The sequence below is a fragment of the Notechis scutatus genome, chromosome 1, assembly GCF_049901735.1.
Source record: "Notechis scutatus isolate UNSWTSFEM ecotype Mainland chromosome 1, rNotScu1.2, whole genome shotgun sequence".
In the NCBI taxonomy this organism is placed as follows: Eukaryota; Metazoa; Chordata; class Lepidosauria; order Squamata; family Elapidae; genus Notechis; species Notechis scutatus.
The window spans coordinates 308,745,391-308,772,624 of record NC_142009.1 but is presented as its reverse complement, the minus strand read 5'-3'; the positions used below and the strand labels follow the sequence as shown (position 1 = coordinate 308,772,624).

General features: G+C 38.8%; 1 protein-coding gene across 4 annotated transcripts in view; it reads right to left on the bottom strand.

Annotated features, from left to right (window-relative positions):
• Positions 1 to 25,716, bottom strand: part of TRMT61A (tRNA methyltransferase 61A) — a 59,503-nt gene extending 33,787 nt beyond the window's left edge. Inside the window, exons 1-2 of one of the 4 annotated variants that reach the window (XM_026670082.2) lie at positions 25,329 to 25,716; positions 19,067 to 19,431 (exon numbers count right to left, since the gene is read on the bottom strand). In XM_026670082.2, coding sequence (XP_026525867.1) covers positions 19,067 to 19,397 — 331 coding nt within the window. In that variant the 5' untranslated portion in view covers positions 19,398 to 19,431; positions 25,329 to 25,716. Of the gene's footprint in view, positions 1 to 19,066; positions 19,432 to 22,853; positions 22,875 to 24,982 lie in introns of those variants that run through there. The other 3 variants (XM_087952236.1, XM_087952237.1, XM_087952238.1) reach the window with 3 other exon arrangements.
• Positions 25,717 to 27,234: the final 1,518 nt, after the last annotated feature.

Here is a 27,234-nt window from a genome sequence, read left to right as displayed (position 1 = left end):
TGCCAGTAACTGTGAAAGGGATCTTGGAGTTCTAGTGGACAATCACTTAAATATGAGCCAACCAAGTTGCGGTAGCAGCCAAAAAAAAAAAAGCTAACGCAATTCAAGGCTGCGTTAATAGAGGGAGAGAATCAAGATCACATGAAGTCCTAGTATCACTTTACAAAGCTAGACAGTCACTTATCTGAAATGGTATAGGTTCTCCTGCTTTTGTGCAGGGGGTGGACTAGAAGACCTCCAAGGTCCCTTCTAGCTCATTCTATTCTATTCTAAGATCATACTTGGAATACTGCCACCAGTTCTGGTCACAATATAAAAATGGAAAGAGTGCAGAGAAGAACAACAAGAATGATCAGTGGGGTGTGGAGGCTAAAACATGCAAAAAATATTTTCAAGAATTGGGTATGTTTAGTCTAATGAAAAGAAGGATGAGGGGAGACATGTTAGCAATGTTCCAATATTTGAGGGACTCCTACAAAGACAAGGGGACCAAATTCTTTTCCAAAGTGCCAAAAGACAAGAGAAAAAACAATGGATAGAAACTAACCAAGGAAAGAAGCAACCTAGAACTAAGAAGAAATTTCCTAACACGGTTGCTGCATCACTGGAGGCTTTCAAAAAGGGACTGGACAATCATTTTTCTGAAATGGTATAGTGTCTCCTGTTTGAGCAGAGGGTTGGATAAGGTCCTTTCCAACTCTATTATTCTATTATATTCTAAAAAGTCAAGATGGTGACATGACAGTAAAGACAAACAGCCCCCTGTTTTTTATGTGTGACATACCTGATAAAAACCCTGTAAAATAAAAGCAAGTCAAACTAAGTTCTTTCAGTGTGTTGGCTGGGAAATTCTGGGAGTTGAAGTCCATATATCTTCAAATTGCCAAGTCTGAAAACAGTGTGCTATTATAATGTACAGAATTTATTTTGGGGAGACATCTTCAAATAGCTCAGTCTCCAGGCTCTGGGATTATTTTTGCTAGTGTGCCAGTTGTTATGAGAACAGAATACCTGAAGTCTGTGTGCCAAATTTTACAAATCACTATTCTCTGAACAACATCTGACACAATGAAACTTAGTAGAAGTGCCACACAGTGCCAGATGGGTTGTTGTTGTGCATCACCAGTTAGCTTTATGTTGTCCTCTTTCTTCACAGTTAAAATAGCTCCAGACTTCAATTTATTTATGCACAGATGCCATATGGGCTTTGAAAAGGTAAACATTCTTTGATCAAGCTATCTTTCATCCTGGTCTCTGTAGGATTCAGTTGATTCAGACTTCTTTGTTTAAATCAGAACTGTAGATTCTCCCGTGAAAGAGGGACAATTTTGCATCTCCAAAATAAATACAGTGGCATATTTACTGGAAGTTGAGTCATGTCAGCATATATGAGTAGGCAGAGTCAATGGAGTGTAAATATTTCAACTCCTTTATCCCAGGGAGGCCTTCCTAGTGAACCTTATGAAGTGGTTCTCAATAAAAAAATGCATAAAAAATGGGAGACAGGTTGTTTCCAAAGCCTTAACTTCTATTCAGGGAAGGATTTTCCACTTTGGCATAAGTGCATTCCCCCACTCTTCCCTCAACCAATCAAATCAATAGATTAGGTGCGAAACAAAACCTCCCTGGAGGACATATAGGTGTGAAACAAAACCTCCCTCTACTTGCTCAGGTTGAAGAAGGATAAGCAGTGAAAGTTTCAAACCAGCAACAAAAGAAGTCCAGTTGTCATCACTCAAATTCCAGACAACTCTACATGGATGACTGAGAATCTTCACTGACATTGACATATTTATATATTTTATAAACAGGTAGATCTATTTCACAATCACAACTGAGATTAGCAACTGCAACTGTGCTTAGCAGAACTATCATTTCCTCTGATCTCAACATTATACCTCTCCTAATGCAGCCCAAGATTGCAGTACCCCTTTTGGCAGTCACATTACACTTAATCTGTAATCTGTGTGCTTAATCTGTGATCTCCCATACTCCCAGGTCATTCAAACAAAAGGTAGTGCCAAGCCAGGAAACTACTTATCGTAAACTTTTGTATCTGGTTTATCCTGCCTAAATGTAAACCCTTATATTTCTTACGACTGAATAGCACTTTTGGTGGGGCCGAACATTCAACTTTATCAAAATCCTTTTGAACCTTGAGCCTGTAGTCCTCTCTCCCACCAGCTTTGTGTCATCTTCTATCTCCTTGTCTAAGTCTCACACATCTGGAGGAAAGCAAATCAAGAGCAAAAACAAAGAGATAAAACAAATAGACAAATCATTTCTTAGCTGCGACGTTAAGAGATTGGTTAAGAATCCCTGAAGAGGGATTCTGGCTTGAGTAGAGGTGTATTATTTCTCGGCGATTGGTGACTTAAGTGGATCCCACTATATGTCACCCTCAGCTACTAGGACAGGGGTGGGCAAACTACGGCCCGGGGCCACATCCGGCCCGTTGGTCTGTCCAATGCGGCCCGCCCCTGAAAAAAAATCACTGCCATTGGTCTGTCCAATGCGGCCCGCCCTGAAAAAAATCACTTCCATTGGTCTGTCCAATCTGGCCCGCCCTGAAAAAAATCACTGCCATTGGTCTGTCCAATCCGGCCCGCCCTGAAAAAATCGCTGGGTGTGGCGTATTGCCCTGTGCCGCGTGGCCCCCAAAGCTGCAAAACAGTGCGGAGCGATCTAGGGGTAGGAAAGAAAAGAAATTTGCAAAGGCCTCGGCTGGGAGTTCGAAATCACCTTCGAGTGCGACCTCTCCGAAGGTGAATCCCTGCTGATCCCCTTTTTTTCCGGGCTTCCAGGCTTAAACTTTGCAAAGGCAAAGCTTGCAGGCTGGAGCGTCTTCCCGCCGAGGAGCGGAAAGGTTCCACCCGGCGGGCGGGCGGGCTGCTTGGAGCCACCTAAAGCTAGGCCGCTGCTGGTGGAGCCTTGCCCTGCCTTGGTGCCCCGTTTCCCGGCTCGGCGGTCCTGCTCGGGCGGCACTTTAAAAGCCTGCTCCCAGCACCCGAGCAACTTCCCAGCAACTTTCGGCTTCGTTTTAACTCGCGGGCGCCAGGCATGATATTCCGCTGAAAAAAATCGGGCCGGCCAAAGAGACACCCGCTGCGCGCCCGGGAATGCCCACTGCTTTCCTCGCCGGGGCCTGGCGGCGGCGTGTTGCACACAGGCTGGTCTGTGGCTGGCCCAGCTCCCTTTTCCTGCCGCTCAGCGGCCTCCGCTCCACCGCCCAGGCTCTGCTCAGGTATCCGGCTGGGGCTGTCAGGAGTTGCTACGTCGGCGCAGCTCACGCGCCTCCAGTCCTGCGTTGCCTTGGGAAGGAAAGGCAAAACCAGGAGCCGCTGCTGCCGTTGCAAAGCACCGCCGCGGCTCTTCCTTTTTGCCTTTCCCTTCCTGAGGCAACGCGGGACTGGAGCCGCGCGAGCTGCGCCGGCGGTAGCAACTCCTGACTCAGGGGCCTCCGAGGGAGGGGAAGGAGGAAAAGGGGGGAAGGGTGGGGGGCGATTCCCAAAAAATCTTGTGCTGACCCGGCCCATCTGTCAAATTTTAAAAGTCAATGCGGCCCCGAGCCAAAATGTTTGCCCACCCCTGTACTAGGACAAGAGAAAACATGCAAACTATTCAGGTTTGTAGCTCACTGTAGAAAGGAATGTGCGATTTTCACCAGGCTGAAGGCTGCACCAGCCTTTGAATCTATCAAAATTCAAAAGAATCCAGAAGAAATAGGCCCATATAAAATGGCTCTGAAATTCTGGATAGTGAAAATTAAATCCAACACAAATTTACTTTTAGTATGTTTAATTATATTAACATCACATTCTATCTGCAGTTAGAGTGATCCCCATTGCCTCATCTCTCCGATTTTAAATCTCTTGATTTAAAATAAGAGGAATGTGCACAAAGAAAATGCTTCATTTTCTTTTTAATTATGATTGTAATAAAGTATTTATCGAAACATAACTTAAAAGAAAACAAATGTTCTGTTTTACCAATATACTTATGACCTTCCTAAGTACAGAGGTTGTGGGCTTGGTTAATACACTTGGGAGGAGACACTTGGGTTGCCTTGACAAGCTTCATTCACCTCCTACGCTGCAGGTTAAGCCTCTATGCTGCAAGACTGCTTTGCAGGCATCAGCTTTGCCCACAGAGTACGTGCTTTACATGCAGAAAGAGTCTAGTTGCAGTCCTTGCCACTTCCTTTAAAACAACACCAGCAAAATGAAAAGTACTTCCTGAACTGTGCAGATTTTTTAAAGACTACTAGTAACTGGGCTGGCTGAACCTAAAGTAAGGTTTGCAATGTGACAGGTTCCTGTTCATTTTGGCGGAGAGCAATCTGCTTTCTTCACAGATTGGAATAATACAGCAAGAAATATTCCAATATAGCTACTTCTGTTCCTTAAGCACCTGGCTATTATATCTCTCTGCATAGCTGATCTGAGAAAGTTTTTTTTTAATTGTTGAGCAATTGCATGCATTAATCAATATTTGGGGGTGGGAACTTAGGAATAATTCCCGATCAATAAAAAGAATGCAAGAACTGTGCCAAACAGAAAAAAAGACCCTTTATCAGATTTTGTAGTCCCAAAATTTCCTTTGATGCACCTGGTCCCTTACTAATCACACAGGCCAGTGTAACTGTCAACCTTCAAAACAGAAGGTGCACCATACAGAGTAGATGCCTATGATTCAGTGCAAGCAAAGTGCAAATCCTAACACTGATTCTCTTAGTCTTAGTGTCATTGTGCCAGATGCACTTCCTAAAATGGCAAGGAAATCCAGCCCGCCCTTTGCTAAGTTGCCCTGATTACAATTTCTTTAAAAAGTACAGCTGTCCATTCTTTAGCTTAACCAGAACACACTAATCATGGATGTGACTGGGGTACAAATGGGAGCAAAATTCTAGGTTGCTTCACACTGTTGTCTTTAAGGATTGTCCTCAGCTGCCTCCTTCCTATTTCAGGAGTCTGCACTGCATTCAAATGCCATCTGCAGACCACACACACTTTAGACCCATCCATATCCATAAGCCTCTCTGCTACAGCCCAGGAGATTAAATGTTTAATAATCTTATAATGTGGTGCTCATGGAAATTAAATTGCTGTATCTTAGATTCATGATTCATCGTCCAGCAGGGCGGGAGGAATTCCACCTGCACTACATGAAACGCTTTGGGCCTCTTGGGGCATAAGTCCAAAGCTGAGGCTTGGCTGCCTTTTCCAAGAACTGTGAGGGATGATTCATCATTCCATGCAGAGAAGAGCAATTCCACCTACTCAGAAATATCTATCTGAAATTTTTACAACCAATTGCTTCTGGGTTCCTCCCCCCCCCCACTTTTTTTTGTCTTCCTATATAAACATAATTTGTTTTGCATCTATGTTCCTTTTCTTTCTGTTGAACAATCTTGAATTGATCAACTGGTTTCCATCTGCTTTTCTTGCATTTTTTAAAATGGCTTTTGGTTGTTTCACTTTTTACATCTTTTCCCCACTTTCTATTTATGACTTTCAGTTGATGGCTTTTCCTCCTTTCTGCTCACTCTTTTTCCCTACTGTTATGTGCACCTTAAACACTAGTTTGGTGCAGGAGTTAAGATACTGAACTACAGTAGAAACTAGGGGAGTAAGTCCTAGTCCTGCCTTAGGCAATGGGTGACTTCAGGCCAGTCCCTCTCTCTCTTAGCCCAACCCAGTTCACAGGGCTACTGTTGTTGGGGGGAGGAAGTAGGAGTATATATAATAGCTTGAACTATACAAAATAAATATGAAATATAAAGTTTATTTCTGTTCCACTGCATCTTTTTATCAGTCGGCAGTTAAATTCCAATTACTGAAATACTATAAGTTGTAGCCTTGCATAGATTCTTTTGGTTAGATTTTACCATTGCTCACTTTAGTTTTTTTTTAAAAAAATTCCATTTATTTTTACTATTCCATCATCAGATTCTTGAACATTTTTCAAATCTTTACATGTTTGCATCTTTCCTTCTCCTCTTTCTTTTCTTTTCACTGTAAATCTGCATATCCTGGCACTTTTAATAAGCCTAACCATCAAAATACTGAATATATTCAACACCAAGACCACAGGTGGCTTGCCACAGTTATCCAAAAGCTGTAGAAGGTGCACATTTTCGTTTTTAATGCAGCTGAAAAATAAATCAAATATATGATTGGGGGAGGGTAATTATATTAACTGCATATAATAGAATTTATTTTTTGGTTCCATCTATTATTTTTATTCATAGGCATAATACTGGGCAAAATCCAAGAATATTTAGAAAAAAATAATATCCTTCCAGTAGAACAGAAAGAAAATAAAAAGTAAAGCAGAGATACAGAACATCAATTTATGATTATAAAATATTTTGGAAAATTGCAAATGCCAGAAAACCAATTTACATAAGATCAGGATTATTTATGTTATTCTTATTTTGTGTTTCTAGATTGCCCATCTCCTTCAGGGATTATTTAAAAAGTGTTTGGTTCATTACCATATAGTAGGTTCATTAAATGTTTGGAAACAATTGGTGTCAATAAAAATTAGAATGTTTATAGAAAAAAATAATGAAGTTGTGGCAGACAGAACCGGGGTTAGAAATGGGAAAAAAAGAGCTTGTCAACATTAGAAGAGGCATCTTCCAGGTGACTGATTATCATTTTTATTATTTGTCATTGCCATGATCCCATTTTCAGTGATTTTGAAGAAAACAAGTGTTAGCAAAATGTGCTAATAAATCTCACTTTTGGTACACATGGATGATCTGAAGCTTTATGGAAAATCAGGAATCAAAATCCAGTCGACATAGTCTAGAGTGTGTTAAATTTTTCAACTTTCAATTTCCAAACATTAGGGGTGCTCAAAAGTTGTGGCATGCCTTGGGGATGGTAAAGATATTTTAATATAATGTAATGTGCTTGGTAAGTAACTACGTCAATATCATAACTTTTTAGCATTTTGTTTGTTTCGTTCATACACTATAAGAATTTTTAGCAAAGATATAGCAATGGAATTCAGCCTAGGGAAATGTGCTGCAGTAGCAATAAAGCAGGGTAAAATCACAAACAGTAATGGAATTGAAATACCAAATGGCCAAAACCATCGGGAGCCAATTGGATGAAGCCTATCAGTATCTGGGCATTTTACAGTTGGATAACATCAAGCAAAAAATGTGATTACTAAAGAACGCGTTCAAAGAGTGCAAAAAGTGCTGAAGACAAAATCGAATCATAGAAACACCATTAAAGCTATCCATATCCAAAGCTGGGTCATATCTGAGAAACAATACACTATTGGAATTATTAACTCGACAAAAGTTGAACTAGACAATTTGGACTGTAAACAAGAGAACTGATGACTATTCACAATTACCGTATTTTCCCCAAAATAAGACCTTGTCTTATATATATATATATATATTGCCACCAAAGAGTTACCAGGTCTTATTTTGGGGGGATGTCATCCACTGACTAACCTCACTTATATACGTCGCCCCCCGGCCTCCTTTTCGCTGTCAGAGGCCTTCAGGAACTTCTTCTTCTGCAGCCAGCAAGGCTTTCCTGAAGGCTTCTGCAGCCAATAACAGAACTCCAGATCAATCCTGAGTTTTGTTATCAGCTGCAGAAGAAATGGGCCAGCAAGGCAGGTGTCGGGGTATGTGAGGCCTGGCTATAACTGTCCAAAGGTAAGTAGTAGGGCAGCTCCACCACCCCCACCCTAGCTTAATTTTTACCCGTCCACTCTGGACTAGGTGGGATCTTAATTAGGGCTTATTTTGGGAGTGGTTGTAAAAATTGGGCGCATGTGTAAAAAACAAGCTAGGGCTTACTTTCAGGATATGTCATATTTTTGGGAAAACAGGGTACATCCGTGTAACGATATTGATAGATTATACTTGTCCTGCAGAAATGGAGGCAGAGATTTACTTCCGGTCAAACTGACTGTCAAAGAAGAAACACATGCATGGGCTGATTATGTAAAAGACAGCCAAGAACAAGCATTGTTGTAAATTTAAAATTCGAACTTAATCAAAGTACAGGAAAAAACATGAATATTGAAATAATAAAATAAAAGCATGTACAGAATATTGGTAAGGAAAAGCATTACATGGTTACTGTCTACAAAAGAGCAAGCAGAAAGTGGATAAAGATAAAATCTGGCAATCGTTTAAACTGAAACACTCAAAAAAGAAATTGAAGGCTAGATATTGACTTCTCAAGAACAAGCTATTCAATCAAAATCAGAATTGAAAAAAAATCATCTCATGATTCAAACTGTAGATTGCGCAAAGAAGTAGAAAAAAATAGATCACATGCTCAGCTCTTGCAAGAAGTTTGCACAAACAGATTATAAACAACGACATAAAACAGTTGCCAAAATGATTCACTGGAACATCTTTAAAATTATCATGTACCAGTAATGAAAAATTGAGCAGAAGAGTTGAATAGTCCAAAATGAGCAGGTTACAATATTTCAGGATTTACTAATACAAATTGATAAAGTCTTGATTCATAACACACCAGATTTAACTGTGGTTAAAAAGAAAAAGGTGTGAATAATTGATATGGCAATAGCAGGAAATAGCAGAATAGAAGTCAAAGAACTGGAGAAGATCACAATATAACATGACCTGAATATCAAAGTTGAAAGATTGTGGTGTAAACCAGTCATGGTGATCCCAGGAGTTAACCACAAACTGGGTGCCATACCAAAAAAATTTGGACAGCACTGAGAAGATTTGTTTTATGTATTTAAAATGATTTATACAGCTTCCCATCTTTTAACCATCTCTGGGTAGCTCCCAAGATTTGGGCACTTAGGAAATATACATATTGACAAAATTTTCATTTCAAAATTTTCATTTTTTCAATTAAAAAGGTTGGGACTGCATATATACTATGCTGATACTTTACAAAATCCTAGGTTTTTGGAAAGAGAAAATATGATGGCTAACACCAGCTAAAGAACTGGCAGCTGTGATTTCACATTGTTGTGTAAATAATCATAATAACAACAATTAAAACAATGATTTGTTATTACAAATCAATTTCAATGAGAAGAGATATCTGGACCATAATACAAACCAGCAGATCAACATCAGTTTATAATGTGAAATAAAAGCATTCACAGAAGTAGAAGTGGAAGAACTGCAAAGGCCTACCCAGTGCAAAGAAATTGAAACTTTGCCAGAAGTAGCTCAGACAGCAGAGACAAACCAGAGATGAAAAACAAATATATCTTCTGTTTGGTTGCATTTCCAACAAATATTTGAAATTTCCTCATGCATTTCAGACTTTATCCAGTATCCTAAACCAGTGATACATTATTTTATAAAAATTATCTTTAAGGTTATAATTCAGCAAAAATTTCAGCTCTTTCTTCCACATATTTTCCCATTGGTCTAACTGTATATATTATAGCCAATTTTCCCCCATTTTATCATACAACTTTTAACTCATCCTCTGTTTCTGTTTTCAATAAAAGTTTGTACTTAGTACAAATATGACCATCATTTGTATACAATTCCACATCATGTGGCAAAAGAAAGCAATTATACACTTAATATTATTAACAAGATCTGCCTATTCCTGGTTCTTAAGAAGACAAAAATGCCAGATCCAGTCTGGCTGACTGTGTCAGCAACCACAACAACAATGAAATAAAAATCTGTAAACATTATGGGATTTTTCTCCTTAGAATGTATGCATGAGATTATAGTTATTCTCTCTTGTTAAATAGGGTCAAGGTTAAAATCCTACATGTTCAATCCAGAAGTGTTCGCCCACATGTAAACTATCTTTTCTTACTACAAGATCCCCCACAACAAAAGAAAGTTAGGGGTGTTTCCATTTGTGCAAGATGTTGCACAACCTTTTACATAAAGCTACAAGAAGCACGCTAGCACAGGCTCTCAAGAGTATTTCCCACTAATGGATCACAGAGCAGCATTCTTATTAAAATATCTTGGGAATTAGCCCATGATTTTCATCTCAATGTATGACATTTTTAAGATTGAAAATTCACCAATAACAAAATAAAATACCCAATAGCAGAATTTTCATCTGTAGATTATCATTTACCAAACACACAAAATTGTAATATTACATCCTACTGAAATAATGTAAATGAGTTACTCCTCATATCTCAAACATGGATGTATTTTATCAAGAAAACTGTCTGCTCTCTTTGACATGTGATATGGTTGAGTGTTTTAAGTCAGACAAGCATCCAAAATCCAACCAGCTGGAGCACCACATTTTCTCATCTGCTCATAATCTGTTCAAAAACAAACATAACATCTGCAAGCTTTAATAACATATGATTATAAATCCTGTCCATCAAGCTGTCAATTAAGCTCAGTAGTTTCAAGTCAGAATCACTGTCCTAAGTTCTTGGCAGAAACTTAGAAACGCATACTTGCACTAGTGATTTATTCCAAATGGAACTATATCAACCATCTCTTTTTTTAAAAAAAAAGGCTCAGCAAAGAATAAAGGATAAAAAGGCAAAAAAGGGGGTTAGGGAAAAGAGAGGTTAAGGAAAAAAAAAATCAAGGGTGCCAAAGGAAAGAAAAACAGGAAAAAGAAAAATAACTTAACTTTTTTTCTGCACAGATATAAAATACTTTAACCTCTTACTCTAAAACTAGCAATAATGCAGTATTTCTATAATTATCAACAGTTCTAATAGTCAAAATCCAAAATTACATTTTCATTTTCTTTACAGAAATGGTGGTGCAGTGGTTAGTGTGCAGTACTGCAGGCTACTTCTGATGACTGCTGGCTGCCTGCAATTTGGTAGTTCAAATCTCATCAGGCTCAAGGTTGACTCAGCCTTCCATCCTTCCGAGGTGAGTAAAATGAACACTCAAAATTGTTGGGGGCAATATGCTGACTCTGTAAATTGCTTAAAGAGGGCTGTAAAGCACGGGGTTTCCGGTTTGTCGGCTTCGCGGCGGTAGGGATTCGCGAAGCTGCGCGATCCTGCCGCGCTAGCCGTTTGGGGCTCCGATCCGGACGGGTGCGGAGCAAGGCTGCCCTGCAGGGGTAGCTGAAGGTAAGGGGATCCGGAGGAAGGGTCTGGGGTGTTGCAGACCCCCTCCTGGCCGGCAGAACCCCCTTTTACCAGGACGGTGCAGCGGCGGTCCGTAATGGCCGCCACAAAGAAGTCGGCAGCCGGGCAAGTATGCGCAGGAGGAAGAAGAGAAAGTTATTGAAAGTGAAAGTTCTTCTTGGTCGACCCAGGGCTTTGAGATTTATCTAATTTAATTCCTGGAAAAGATGGTTTTTTGATGATTTTTTCCACAAGAGAAAAAAAGCGGCTATTTTGAGGTGCTGAAAGGAAAGTTTACTCTCCCTCCCGACGGAATTAAGCCGGAAGGGAGAGGATAAAGAAAATATATAAATTTGGATCTTGTTGAAGGAGATGCCTTGAAGATTTGAGGACAGAAACATAATTTTAATAAGGCTTTAAAATATAGATTTGGACTCTTTTTTTATTTGTTTGATACCACCCTGGAAGAGGAAGGGGGAATTTTGGCTTGCTTGGATTTATTGAGGATTGTGGTTTTGGGATTGTTTTACCTTTCTCTCAGAATATTTGGTTGGTGTAAGAAGAAAGAGGAATAAAGAAATAAAGAATAAAGAAAAGAAAAGATTTATTTATAATGGCTTTCCCTTTTGAAGACCTGAGGGATGAATATGAGCAAACAAAAGCAGCCTGCAAAGATGGTATGGAAAAAGCTTTTCTATTTCTAGAAATGGCGCTGGTCAATTACCAACAGACAATGGAACAGATGGAAACAGAAGAACAACAACAAGGAAAAGACGAAGACGCCATCTTTATTGAATCCCAAAACTTATCTAAGGAAGAAGGAAGGAAGAGAGCAAGGAAAATGAAGGACTTAAGATCTAAAAAACATTTGAGAAAGAGAAAAATATGATGCAAAGTAAATATAATGATAGCAAACAAGAGAAAAAGGGAACACAACAGAGAAGGGATCCCAGCAAGGCAGAGGTCAGAAGAAGAAGGGAGGGTAGGAAGATTTGGTGGGGGAAGAAAGAAAGGGGAAAGGAGGAGAAAAGCCTCAAATTTTTAAAATTGGATGGGAGAAGAGGAATTTTTTTAGGGACAAAGGATGAAATATAAACTTCTGTAAGAAAGATTCTGCTAGGTACAGAAGATGGTATTGTAACATTTATATTTGAAATAGTAAATTAGATTGGTTTAAGATTTAATAAGAAATTAAAATGTTGAAGTTTTTAATAATGATTGATTTTTAAAATGTAATAAAATATTGAAGGAAAGGAGGATACAATGTATTTAAACATTTTTGGTGGATAGAATGTACCAAGCAGAACCGAATTGGGTATTTGTTATGTTGAATGTTAATTTTACTAACTTAGGGGGAGGATAGAAAGGCATCATACTCTGATTAGTGATTTCAGGAGAAATTCTTTTTATTATAAGAAGAGATAGAGGGATAATGAATGGGCAAAAGATATAAATATAATGATTTAATTAAGATGGATTAAATAAGATAGAATTGTGAAGAGTGATATGCGCTGCCCATGCAAAGAGAGGTAACTGGGGCCAAGGTACTTTACTAAAAGATTTTTATGTTTGTTTGTGTTTGTGTTTTATGAGAATATTGGGGAAATTTTTGTAGAAAGACAGGAAAAGATTTAAATATGTAATGATTTGTTTGTTGTTGAAATTTTTAATAAAACTTGTTTTTTTTTTTTTTTTTTTAAAAAAGAGGGCTGTAAAGCACTGTAAAGTGGTATACAAGTCTAAGTGTTATTGCTATTTTCTAGCAAGAATGATTTTCAAGTTTTTAATGGTGGTTTTCAAATAGAAACCAAGTTAGACAAAGACTTTTCTTTAATGAGAATAATCAGCTTTGCTATCTTAGCCAATTCCACTAGCTTCACCATCTGTTCTTCCACTCTAGGAATTTGTAAGTCCTTCCATCTATGTGCATTCAAGTGTCTCACTGCTGTTGTCAGGTAAAGAAACAAAATTCCATATTTCCTTTCAATCTATTTATCCATCAAATCTAGAAGGAAAACCAGTATATTTATCTTAAGAATTAAGAAAACATAGATAAAATATCTATCTTAATTACTAAAACTCTATCCAACGATAGCTGCAATTTGTTTAATAAATCTTGTTTAATATCATTCCATACCTTAGTACAGTTATTCTGAAACAACATACAATTCATATTTGTCAATGTGATCCCTGGATATTTAATCTTCAATTTTAAAGCCAATCTTGTTTACAACAAGCCTGTCAATTACTGTCTAGTGTAGAGAAATCCAACATGAAGTCCTGGGGTTCCATAGTTAAATAAAGGTTTTGATTCAGTTCGAAGACTGCTAAAGATTTTAAATCTTTTTATCATTTTTTAAAATGAGATAGAAAGGGGAAAATATTAAACACATAATTGGAATTACTACTTCTATTCAGATTGAGCAGTGAGTTCAATTCTAGACACTGCACTTTAAGAAAAATTCAGAGATATTGAAAGAGGTTCAAATAAGCATCATGAAAATGATTGGATATATTCCTTGCTCCAAACATTTTTCTCCCCTAATGCTGCTCGTAGTCTTAGCAAACACTTCACCAGTTAAACAAGATCTCAATTCAAAACACCATTTTCAGTCATTCAACAGGATGCTGGAATGGAACCATTTAAAGTCCAGAGAATGAAGGAAATTCCAAATAGTTTTAGTCAGCAATTTAGTAACAATTTTGACTGGTCAAAAAATCAAAACCTTTTTTGGCTAACAAATCCTAAACCTTGCTTGCAAATAAATCTGTAAAATGTATAGAACCTATAAAAAAAGCACTAGCCTATGCATATAAACATATAAAGGGAGAAACTTATTTGCTCTGTGGCAGATTCTTTGAATAAGAAAAGCACCTTGCTAGATTCCCAGGGTGAACCAGCCATTTCAAGGCTGAGTGCATCTATTTCAAGGAGGCTGAGATTTTGTACTGTTTCATATACATGGCTACAAATCCTTCCACCGGGACAATAATCTCGACAGAAAGATCCTCTGACACGCATACTTATGAAGACCTCAGAAAAGGGGAAGAAGCTGAGGCTGCTTTTTGTTGCAGATATAGAGAAGTGCTTTACTTAGGAAGCTGGCCCTAATACTTGTAGTAAGTTCTTGTGACACATGGAAAAAGAAACAATTCCCTTTTCCACCCACAGATGCTTCCTGTTTGCTTCTCTAAAGGGAATCTTTATTTATTCAAGTTTTAATAAAGTAGCTACTTAGAAGACATGAGATTAAATCTGCCATCTTGAATTTCTCAAACTAACCTCAGGCAGGGAAACTAATGAAATGAGCATGGCAAAATTTCATAGGGTTTCCTAGTTTCAAAGTTAGTATATCAGAGGGTATTCAATCCAGAAACCGTTTACCAGTCAAGAAGTTTCCCACAGAGTGGGGGAGAGAAAGCGAAACATCCTGCCAAATAAGGAAGCACAGCTACAGATGGTACTAGTGCAGTCCAAGAAAGATACCATCATATCAGAAGCCTGCCAAGATTATGCAACTGCATTACTTTCACCCAAAATTTATACATGTCCTTCTACTAAAATTACAGTAAAGACTTGGCTAGGGTAGGCCCTAGCATTACAGCACACAACAAAATCATAGAAAGGGGGTTTCTTGGAAATTTGGTTGACTTATCCAGGCCAGGACTATTTTAGCATCATAGGCCTATGTGCACGATTGATGATTCCATTTTTTCAATGTTTTCAATGATTTCAAACCTTTTGAAAATGCATTCCTATACAGTACTTCCTCATATAAGAATTGTTATATCCAGTGTTTTATTTATTTATTGTTGAGACTTCTAAACCACTTCAGTCTTACAAATCTAAACTCTTTACCCAAACTAATAGAACATAAATTTTATTATATATATATATATACACTGCTCAAAAAATAAAGGGAACACAAAAATAAGACACCCTAGAGCTGAATGAATGAAATATTCTTATTAAATACTTTGTTCATTACATAGTTGAATGTGCTGACAACAAAATCACAAAAAAATTATCAATGGAAATCAAATTTAGCAACCCATGGAGGTCTGGATTTGGAGTTACACTCAAAATTAAAGTGGAAAAAAATGCAACAGGCTGATCCAACTTTGATGTAATGTCCTTAAAGTCAAAATGAGGCTCAGTAGTGTGTGTGGCCTCCACATGCCTGTATGACCTCTGTACAACGCCTGGGCATGCTCCTGATGAGGTGGCGGATGGTCTCCTGAGGGATCTCCTCCCACACCTGAACTAAAGCATCCCCCAACTCCTGGACAGTCTGTGGTACAACATGGCGTTGGTGGATGGAGCGAGACATGATGTCCCAGATGTGCTCAATTGGATTCAAGTCTGGGGAACGGGCAGGCCAGTCCATAGCATCAATGCCTTCGTCTTGCAGGAACTGCTGACACACTCCAGCCACATGAGATCTAGCATTGGTCTAACACTAGCATTCTAGTGTTGGGCTGTAAGCACAACCCCCACCTGTGGACGTCGGGCCCTCATACCACTCTCATGAAGTCTGTTTCTGACCGTTTGAGCAGCCACATGCACATTTGTGGCCCGCTGGAGGTCATTTTGCAGGGCTCTGGCAGTGTTCCTCCTGTCCCTCCTTGCACAAAGGCAGAGGTAGTGGTCCTGATGCTGGGTTGTTGCCCTCCTATGGCCTCCTCCATGTCTCTTGATGTACTGGCCTGTCTCCTGGTAGCACCTCCATGCTCTGGACACTAGGCTGACAGACACAGCAAACCTTCTTGCCACAGCTCACATTGATGTGCCATCCTGGATGAGCTCCACTACCTGAGACACTTGTGTGGGTTGAAGACTCCATCTCATGCTACCACTAGAGTTAAAGCACTGCCAGCATTCAAAAGTGACCAAACCATCAGCCAGAAAGCATAGGAACTGAGAAGTGGTCTGTGGTCACCACCTGCAGAACCACTCCTTTATTGGGGATGTCTTGCTAATTGCCTATGCATTTCCACCTGTTGTCTATTCCATTTGCACAACAGCATGTGAAATTGATTATCAATGAGTGTTGCTACCTAAGTGGACAGTTTGATTTCACAGAAGTGTGATTGACTTGGGGTTACATTGTGTTGTTTAAGTGTTCCCTTTATTTTTTTGAGCAGTGTATGATTAATCCCTAAAATAATATATGTATTTATATTTATATATACATATACATATACTTGCACTGGCACAAAGCCGAAAGCACCAGCCTGAGGATGGCGAGTGGGACCTCGCCGAAACATCACGAAGATACTCTTAATCTTACACGGGAAAAGACCCAAACACAACTAGACCTACATACATACATACATACATATATTTGTTTTCTTAAGTTTTCGCGGGTACTTACATGTATGGTATTCAGCTTTGTTCGGGTATTTTCCCACATGTATGGTATTCAGCTTTGTTTGGGTATTTTCCCACATCATTATAGTTGTGCTTTTAAAGTTGTAGCAACGTTTCGGCAGAATCTCATCTGCCATCATCAGGCTTCTGTACTGTGTTCATCTGTGAGTCAGACATACATACACATACATACATACATTTTCTTATATTTTCACGGGTATTTATATGTATGGTATTTAGGTTTGTTCGGGTATTTTCCCACGTCTTTTAATAGTTGTGCTTTTAAAATTCTGCCAAAACATCGCTATAACGTTAAAAGCACAACTATTAAGACGTGGGAAAATACCTGAACAAACCTAAATACCATCCATCCATCCATCCATCCATCCATCCATACATACATACATACATTTACTAGCAGCATCCATAAATGTTGAATAATCCTATATTCCACACAGCATTCTCCTCACTTGAAAACCTGTGGAAAACCTCCCTCCTTCTTTAAATATCAAATCTTTCAGTCCCCAAAAGATCTGCAAAAAATCAATGTTTTAATTATTTTGTACTCCTTAAAAAACTGCCATTTTTTAAGGTCTGTGGCCATTTTACGTAGCAAGCTGATCCAAAGAATCCTACCAAAGAATGTTCATTTCTGGGTGCCTTCTACTAAGGTGGGGGTTCTTAGGGTGCCTCTCTGCTGGAATTACTGGGTACCTTACAAGTTACCCAGATCCCAAGTTATTTAGGTTGTTATAATTATATCTAGCATCTTGAATAGCAGCCAGAAGCAAACTGATAATCATTGCATCTCCTCCAGAATAGTATGTGATTCTAACAGTGCTCATCCATTTCCAAGGAAGCTGCTGCATTTTGTACCAGTTGAAGTTTCTGAATGGTCTTCAAGACAGCCTAATTAGAGGTACTTATTATAGCCCCGACATGAGGTGACAACAATATACAGGATATTATGTGCTCCCAAAATTCTGGGAGTGTATAGCTGCTGCAGCCGCCAATTCTGAGACAAACCTCTTACGGTCGTGGTTCCCATTTATTATTCTAGGAAGAAGCCAGATTCTGAACTTGCTTTTTCAGGAGGTACACAGCTCAGTTTGGAATTATCCGGGGGGGAGGGGGTCAGTCAGCTTCTAAACAGCCAGCTATTTTCTATTTCAGGGATTAAGCACAAGCTTGTTTTCTCGACCTAGACTTCAGATCAAGACTTCGACCATATCTCCTGCACCTCCCCTGGGTGCAGGAATATAACTGGATATTATGAACTTAGTGATCCTGCAATCCATACTCTCTTCTAGAAATTTCAGGTAAAGGTTAAAATAGAGAGGATCAAGCTCTGGATCACCCCATAGTGGAATCATCCACTCAAAACAGAACAGAATCAATCCAGCACAATCTCAAAGGTGCTTTTTAAAAAGGCAACTGGGTTGTTTTTTTTCCTTGAGGAGGAAGAAGACATTTTCCTTCTCATCCAAGAAGGAAAATTCATTTTATTCTCATTCCTATTCATCGGTTCTGGCAGGATGGTGGGGGCAATAGAAGGATTAGTTCTGATAAGATTGGGGGGAGGGGTGTTTCAAAGGATCATATTTCTTTGCAGTCATCCATGCATTCTCCCTGAGAGCTCTTGAAGCCATTTGGGGGGATTTATCTGTGCCCTCAGGATCACTTGTAAGAGTGTAAATGGGGGTGGAATTTTCTTGGAATTGCTGAAAGAACTGTGTTGTAGACAGAACAGAGATGGTGCTGAGAGGGCTACTCAGTATTAACATCAATGGCCTCTTTCAAACCAATGGTCCTCTCTATCCAGAATGTGGACTTTATATTATTCTGGACCAGTTGGAGCTTCTGGGTGGTCTTTAAGAGCAGCTCCATAGAGAGTATACTGCAGTAGCTGAGCAGTGAGGTGACATAGGTGTAAGTGGCTGGAGGGCTGACTAATATAGGAAAGGAGCTATGAAATATCCTTTTGGCCCTAGCTACCATTCACTCTTTGCCTCAGCTTGCCCATATTGCACCGCTGCTTTCTAACTTGTACTGGTTGCCAATATGTTTCTGTATATGGTTGGGCTTGGCTATCTGAGGGACTGCCCCAGATAGGAATCCAGATAGGAATCCAGGACAATCTGGCAAAGCGGGCATACTTGAGGTAGGTTGCACGGGACTCCTCCATCTGTGATCATTTTTTGTTTTGGTTTGTTATCTGGGTTGCTTGTCTGTGAAAACTCTCAATCATCCAGGTCATGGTTATTCCAAGGGTGTTTTTTTAAAAAGACAACAGGAGTTTCTTGGTTTTTTTTTGGTTTCTTGAAGAAGCTTCTTTGATGAGAAGTGAAATGTTTTCAAGGAAAACAAAAACAAAAAAAGTCCAGTTGTCTTTTGAAAAGCACCTTTGGGAGTACTGCATGAGTTGCCTTCTTGTACTTATTTTTGTATTTTGCTCCCATCTACTTTGTTGTAGGTTTTTTTTTTATCTTGCTCTTTATTTTGGGGAACATGCCCTGCCAGTCATTTGGACAGTATCCAAATTGAATACATAAAAATAAACAATTGTCATTTGTACCAGAAACAGTTGATTGAAAAGAACAAAAAGAAACAACAACATTGCAGAATGCCATGTTCCATTACCTGATTCACACACTATACTTCCTGGTTTCAACTCAAGCATCATGGTGATTAAAGAGATATCCGTTGAATATAGGATTTGAGTTCTGTGGCGTAAGTTCAAAGTCCATAACTCTGGGGTCGGATACAGGATGTACACCCAGCCTCCTTTGCTGCAGGTCACCTTGGAACCATACTTCTTTCCAATGAGGTCAGTTGAGTGTCTAATAACACCATACTTAGTCTGAGTTTTACCACCATGTTGCACCTTCACTGGAAACATTGATTCATGTCCCAAGAAGACAACTGCCGTGTCCCCTTCTTTTATCATATCTCCATATTCAATAAAACTCATCACGATAATGTTGTCACTGGCAGGTTATTTGCAGCTAAGGAAAAAAGGAAACAAACATACTTGAGAATCTCTCCTTGCTTCTCCTTATGTTAGCCTATCAATCTTATTTCTTCTTCGCAACTACTCTTTCTCATTTAAGTTCCCCATCTCCAACTCAAATAAAGCATCATTCCATAGTTCAAATCATGATCTAAAGGCAACCTGATATAGCTTCATTCCTGAAGCTAAGCAGGCTGTGCTTGCTCGATGCTTGTCAGGGAGTTCACTTTGGAAACCCATGAACATACATTCATTACTACAGTACAAAAAAAGACAGGATAGAAATGAAGCAGGAAACCCCTTTTGCACAACTTCAATTCTTGTTGTCCTTTCTTGCTGTCACCTGCCATCTATTGTAGCTCTAATTCCTGCTTTCCTCCAGATATTTTGGTGTATAAGTCCTATTAGTACCCCAAAGAATGAATAAAAACCAGGAATGTGGATTATAGTCCAGAGCATCTAGAGAACACCATTGGACAAGACACAACAATAAGTATAAAATAAAAATCAGAAGGAATAAATATAAACAATCTTTTTTCTCTCTCTTAAAGGCAGGGGGTGGGGGGTATTTCAGTCACTCAGTTTCCTTCCAGTAAACTAAAGGAAGTCCTTTAGTCCTCACTAGTGAGGAAGACTTCCTTTAGTGAGGAAGTCCTCACTAGAGAGGACTGATTGTCCTACAATCCTAAATAGCCCTTTCACACAAGCAATTCACAGGAGAAATCAGTAATCTAACAGCTGGAGTGGTTCAAGTTTAGTTTGATATTATGAAGAAGTCCAAAATTCAGTCTTTTCCACTGTAAGAACTTGGCACAAAATGCAGCAGTCTTTAGCAGGCTATCTAATATTGATAATTATATCATATTTGGGGAGTCCAAAGTCTGTCTTAGGCCCAGTACTCTTCAATATCTTCATTAACGACTTAGATGAGGGAATAGAAGGGGAACTTACCAAATTTGCAGATGATACTAAGCTGGCAGGAATAGCTAACACCCAAGAAGATAGGCTCAAGATCCAGATGGATCTTGACAGACTAGAACACTGGGCCATATCTAATAAAATGAAATTCAATATAGAGAAAAGTAAACACTTAGGCAAGAAAAACCAAAAGTACACATATAGACTGGGTGAGACCAGGCTCAATAGCAGTAACTGTGAGAGGGATCTTGGAGTCTTAGTGGACAACCAGCTAAATATGAGCCAGCAGGTGCAGCAGCCGCCAAAAAAGCTAATGCAATCCTAAATTGTATTAACAGAGGGATACAGTCAAGATCAAGGGAAGTACTAATACCACTCTATAAAGCCTTAGTAAGACCACACCTAGAATACTGCATCCAGTTTTGGTCACCACATTATCAAAAAGATGTTGAGGCTCTAGAAAAAGTACAGAGAAGAGCGACCAGGATGATTAGGGGACTGGAGGCTAAAACATACAACGAACGGTTGCAGGAACTGGGCTTGGCTAGTCTAGTAAAGAGAAGGACCAGGGGAGACATGATAGCAGTCTTCCAATATTTGAGGGGCTCCCACAAAGAGGAAGGGGTCAAGCTATTTTCTAAAGCTCCTGTAGGCCAGACAAGGAATAATGGATGGAAACTGAACAAGGAGAGATTTAACCTGGAAATAAGGAGAAACTTTCTGACAGTGAGAACAATCAACCAATGGAACAGCTTGCCCTCGGAAGCTGTGGGAGCGCCATCACTTGAAACCTTCAAGAAGAGATTGGACTGCCATTTGTCAGAAATGGTGTAGGGTCTCCCGCTTGGGTGGTGGGTTGGACTACATGACCTACAAGGTCCCTTCCAACTCTGATTATCTGTATCTGTGGAATGCATATTTAAATCCAAGTTCTTCTTTACATGTGAATCAGGTTTCTATGAATAGTTATTTTAGATAATTGTCCTGTCCTCCATTCTCCAGTCTAACACCTTGCAAACTGGTTCCCTAAAATAGCAAATTCCTAAGAAAAGACTTGAACATAAACTATCCTACAAAGGATCTTTCAACTATCCTACAAAGTCTGGCAATTCTGAACAAGATTCTTGACACCCAGCATACATTCATACAGGAAGATGGTTTAACATTTGGGAGAAGGAGGGACAAGAACTGTACTCGGAGCGAATGGGACCATACCAAACATCATGTGGCAGAATCTGAATTTACTTTGCTGGGGAACTTTTTTTTTTCTTTTTTCATTGGAGCATATTTCTCACCTCAAACTGGTTAGAGTGCAACTCATTTTCAATAACTGCAAATGGAAGTGGCTGAAAATGTTGCAAAAATGGTTAAGAAGGTCACATAAGCGTGGTGCGGAGGATCTCAAGTTACCTACTCTGATTAGGGAGACTTAAGGAGAAGCTGCTGCTTCAGATACACATGAAAATTGGAGAAGAGTACATTCTGAATTTTAACAAGCTTTTTAAAAAACACACTATAGGATGTAGCAAAAATTATTTGTGTTTATTTATTCATTTTCAGTTACATGGTAAATATCTCAGCCACATGACACTATTATAAAATTTTAATAGAAGGAGAAGGAGGATTAATAATGCAAGAGTGTTATGTTTAACTGGACGGACGCTGTACCTTGCAAATCACCATGTCTATTCCAAAGGGTTTGGAGCATTGCAATTACTTGACAAAAAGTCCTTTTAGCTCTTATACCAGCATCACCATTAGATCTTTTATCTCAGCACGTAACTGCTGACCATCAAAATTAAGTCATAATTTCATGAGGCTCCTATGCTTAATCTTGTAATCATTATTTTTTATTATTTATTTATTTATTTTATTTGGTTTGTCAATTGCTTACAAGATAATAGGTATAAGTAAAAACATAGTTATGAATACATGGATACGTATAAGAAAAATAAAAGAAACAATAGGACAGGGACGGTAGGCATGTTGGTGCGCTAATGCACCCCCCTACAAATTAAATTACACTCGCCATACATTTGATCTTTGTAGATAGGGACAGGAGTACTCTCATAAGTAGAGTTGTATTTCCAACACGAGACTAATCAGAATTACAGCCAAATGCAGTTTAGAGTTGGAAAGCTAATGCAAGACTATGAATCTGCATTCTGACTTTGTTAACTTATGTTCTGATTTTACATGCTAATGGAAATTTTTAAAAAATGAGAAAAAAGTAAACAATAGTACAAGACTAATTGGTAGGTAGCATGAAAGCATTCTTTGAATGAGGAGGTTTTGTATTAAAAGATTGCCATTTTTTAAAAAGGCTTTGTTGTTATGCTACTAAGAACTTCTTGAACACAGCTATAAAGCCAATGAAGCTTTTCTTGGCATTGAAACAAGTGGGAGGAAAAAAAAGTAATTTGCCAGCTACTAAACAACATGAACAAGAACATTTTTTTAAAGAGAAAGAGACAATGGCAATGGTAGGATATAATGTACCTTGCAGTACCTTAAAGAACAATATCACTGAAAATAGAACAGTGATTCCTGGATTATTTCCTCTTTCTAAAGATTCTATACAGTGCCAGGAAAGAAAAAAATGTCAGAAAGAGAATCCCATTAGTCTAATGAAATACAATTATATTTGGAAAAAATTCAGACATCAATGTCTTTCAAATTTATCATGGTGCACACCCTCAGAATTATATGGCATTTTATCGAGAGATAAAACTAAAAGCTTAAAATGAGGCAAAATGCAGAAACCAACCAACCAACCCAACCCTTGATTCACTGTAGAAGAAAATGAACCATCCTCTTAGAAATTAAGGACATTGTACAATAGTTTGCTGAACATATATAAAGGGAAACTGGATTGGAAAAAGATTAACATAGTTTTGAAATTGGAGGAAGAAACATCTATAGTCTATGTGTTATGCTGATGGGACTAAGATTACATATAAAAGGCCAACCTAAAGAAAACAGACCTTAGAATTGACAGTGAAGATATTGAAATGGTACACAGCTTCTGCCTTTTAGGATCGATCTACACAACAGGAGTCAAACTCAATCGCATCACAGACCGGATCATGATATATTGCGGTGTTTTTTTTGCCTTTGTGGAGCCGGGGTGGGTGTGGCCTGCAAGTGATTGATCCAGCCTGTGGGCTGCCAGTTTGATAGGCCTGTTCTATACTAAAGGAACAAGGAGTAAAGAAATATACTACAGACCAGTACTTGCTAGAGCAGTTCTTGAAGGTCATGGAAAATATATTTAATTTGCCATGATGTATGTACAAAGATCAGAATTGTGCAAGTAATGGTATGACACATTACAGAAGGAAAAATTGGACATGGAAGAAACAGGATAGAAAGAGCATTTGCACTTATCTTTTGTGGTGGAGAAAACATCTAAGAATAAAAATACGAAAACAAACAATTGATCATAAAAACAAATCACAGTTCTCACTTGAAGCCCAAATGGCCAGGCTAAATGAACTTACTTTAGAAACATTATGTAAAGACCTAGCTCTATGGAAAAAGGTTAATAATGCTAGGAAATGTGGAATGAAAGAAAAGAGGACATCTAGGAGAAGGTGGATGGAATCAGTTATACTGCTGAAAGACTTGAAGGACCAGGTTAGGAACAGATTGTCATGGAGGAAATATATTTATGTTGTCCTTAAGAGTCAACACCAACTGGTGTTGGTGGTGGCACATAATCAATCAATCAATTAACCTTGCTAAAGATCCTTTTTCTCCTTTTTGTTCTCCAAAAGAGAACATACCATTTATAGCAGATGAAATAGCTAGACTCATCTTTATAGCATTAGCAGTAGCTAAGCCATGCATAAAATTGTCTGGCATTTGTCTTCTTCTGCTGTGTCTATATATAATATTCCTATTTCAGCACTACACTCTGTGCATCTGATGAACCAGATAGCAGTCCACAAAGATTGTGCAGTAATAATTCATGAAGTCATTAAAACTTCTTTCCTCTATCATAAGAGTTCTTTCAATGTCTCTACGACAACTGGAAAAACTGCTTTGCTAACTTTCCAAACTGAATTCTAAACAGTATTTGTTTGAAACCAACTGCTATATTGGAACATGACTTGTTTTGGAATACCAATAAACTGAGTTTTTTAAGGAGAAACTGTTAGATCAGGTATGTCCGGCCCACAACGTATATAGATTGCATGCAGCCCTGAACAGTTAGTAATGTAGCCCCATAAGATAACAAATTTTAAAAAGAACTAAAAAAGAATTATTTATATGCATTAATTATATTTATATTTATATGCAGCTCAAGACAATTCCTCTTCACTCAGTATGGTCCAGGCAAACCAAAAGGTTGGACAACTAGGTGTTAGATAGAAGCAACTACAACATATGTTGTTTGAGAATTTCAACACACCAGGTACAACTTTCTACATGTGCAGTTTTAATATGTAATTAATATATAGAAGTTGTAAAAACTAAAAGACATTTTTAAAACCCCAGACTGAAAGAAAGCATGGGATTTTCATATTTTATCCACCTCTTTTTTTTAATCTACACTTTCACGTTTCATGTTCCTTTTTTCAGCCTGTTTTGCACTTGTGACCTACAAACGAGTAGTCCCTATTTACCTTTTCTATAGGAGATGCTTCTGGAGCAGGAAGGGAAAAACAGGCCCAAGGTAACACTTCTGTGTTGTTATCAGACCATCGTTTGTGCTCACGATTTTACCTCTGCTGACATCCCGTTCTTTAAAATTAATGAAATCGCAGGAGCTCTGCTTTCCTTTGGAGACCTTTGGAGATTGTAAAGGTTTCCCTTTATAAAGTTTAAAGCATGTCCACTCAAAAGAAGGTTCCAGAGTAGCGAATGGAGTGGCCTCTCTTGCAAAGAGGCAACCAAAGTGCAGTACTTGGTGTCGTTTCTCGGCCCCGACTCCTTAAACAGCCGTTTGCTTTAATCTCACTTCACTCTTACCTTTCCGACTCCCTACTTGCATTCAGGCAAGAAGCATCAGCTCAAGAGCAGAGCACAGCCTCGGCCGGTGCAGACACGTGTTTTCAGTACTTCCTCTCTCTTGCTCGTCGCAGCCTATGACGTTGCTCCTCCCCTCCCTTCCATAGCCGGTCGTGAGCGGGAGGAAGCTCTTCCCCGTTTCCAGCTTCGTTGGAGTGCTTTTGCTTCCTTTCGCGGTGATGCAGTTCGCGTCCTGTCGCCTCTGCCCCTGGCTTCCCGTTAGTTGTGTGGTGCAATCGGTGCATCACTGAGTGGTATTTGTTGTCGCTATTTTAAATAACCAGAGTCGCAAATTCACTCTTACACGAGCGTCTCCTTGTCGCGTTTAGGCGACAGCTCCATCCCTGCTTATCTGGGACTAAACCTCCCTTTGAATTGGAAGGGACTTCTGAGTAGAGTGTAGGATTGCGCTAATAAAATCGGTTCCTTTCGTGAATACACTGCGAACCACGGCATTGTTTTTGCAAGATCAGCTCTGTCAAGGAAGGCTTGCATTGATTAAAACTGGCATTTCATTTCTCCTTTACCTTCACTGTAATGCGATTACAGTATTAATCTGTGATATATGTTCCTGGTTTTGAGATTGCATATATTCCTATACCTACTTAATCTGGGTGCATACATACTGCAGAATATCCTCCCATCACTTTCTTATTATGTGTCAATGACTGAAACTGTTACCTACCCAATAGTTATACGTTTTAAATCAGATGTGTTTCCTTGAAAATACAGTAAGCCCTACTTTCTTCAATGGAATGTGCTGTCTGATTATTATTTTAAATTTGGATTTTTTTTCAAATGGCTTTCTTACATTGCTTAGGTGTAATTCTCACAGCACAGTAAGGTAAAGGTCTATCTATGGTCACCTCCATGTTGCCCTCTGTGTTGCTGAGATGAGGACTGAAATTAAGAGAAAGTAGATTTTTGTAGGTGGAGAATCACAGGATTCACAAGGATGACACGCCAGGTTAATATGTACAGTGTAGAATTACAATTTGACTTTCTCTGCTATCCCAGTTCCCTAGCAATGTGTGTAGGACTGCAGCCTTGAGTCATGATTGAGGAACAAGCTAAACAAGCTCCAGAAAGAAGAAAGGGGCGGGCATGACTCTGATGTATACTTTATATGGTAGTGAATTCTTTTTCATTAGTGTATGGAGTTTGCCAAGAAATAGCTCCAAAGCAATGTAAAATGCTCTTCACAGAGCAAGTTTACACATAGTGTAAACAAAATTAACACGACAAACATAAGAACAGCTTTGTCGATGCAAAATTATTACTTTGCTCCTATAATGTTGCTCTATGTTTTTTCAGCCAGTTAAAGAGAGTTTTTAGCTGACTCTTGGCATAAGGGTTGGGAAATATTTTGAAGAATAGCTCTTAGTTCACCCAGCAATTCAGTGTAAAGATTCTGCACATACTTTGTTTTCTAAAAAGGGGTTTTATTGTTGGGAACTAAGCCAATAAAAAACAGTCGTTATCATTCTAAAACTGATTCCTGCCATCTGATTTATGCAGAATATATGGATGAATCTTTCTCTGTCTTCTGATTGCCACAGATCCCATCATCTTTGTGAAAAATAACTCCTTTTATCATCAAAGCCATTGCATTTTAATGATGAAATAACAGAGACGGAGAAGAACTGACAGTGAACCCCCTTTTGAAAAAAAGCCTCCAAACGGTCAGGGAAAATTACAACGTATTCTTCTTACAAGAGCTTTAATATGCTTATAATAAAAGAAAGCATCCTGACAAAAAACTCATAATTTGTTTTACATCTTCAGATATTACATTCTTACATGATTGCAGCATACTCAGCTTTTATCGGCTTTAGGCTGAAGTTAGCTTACAAATAAATAAGAGGGT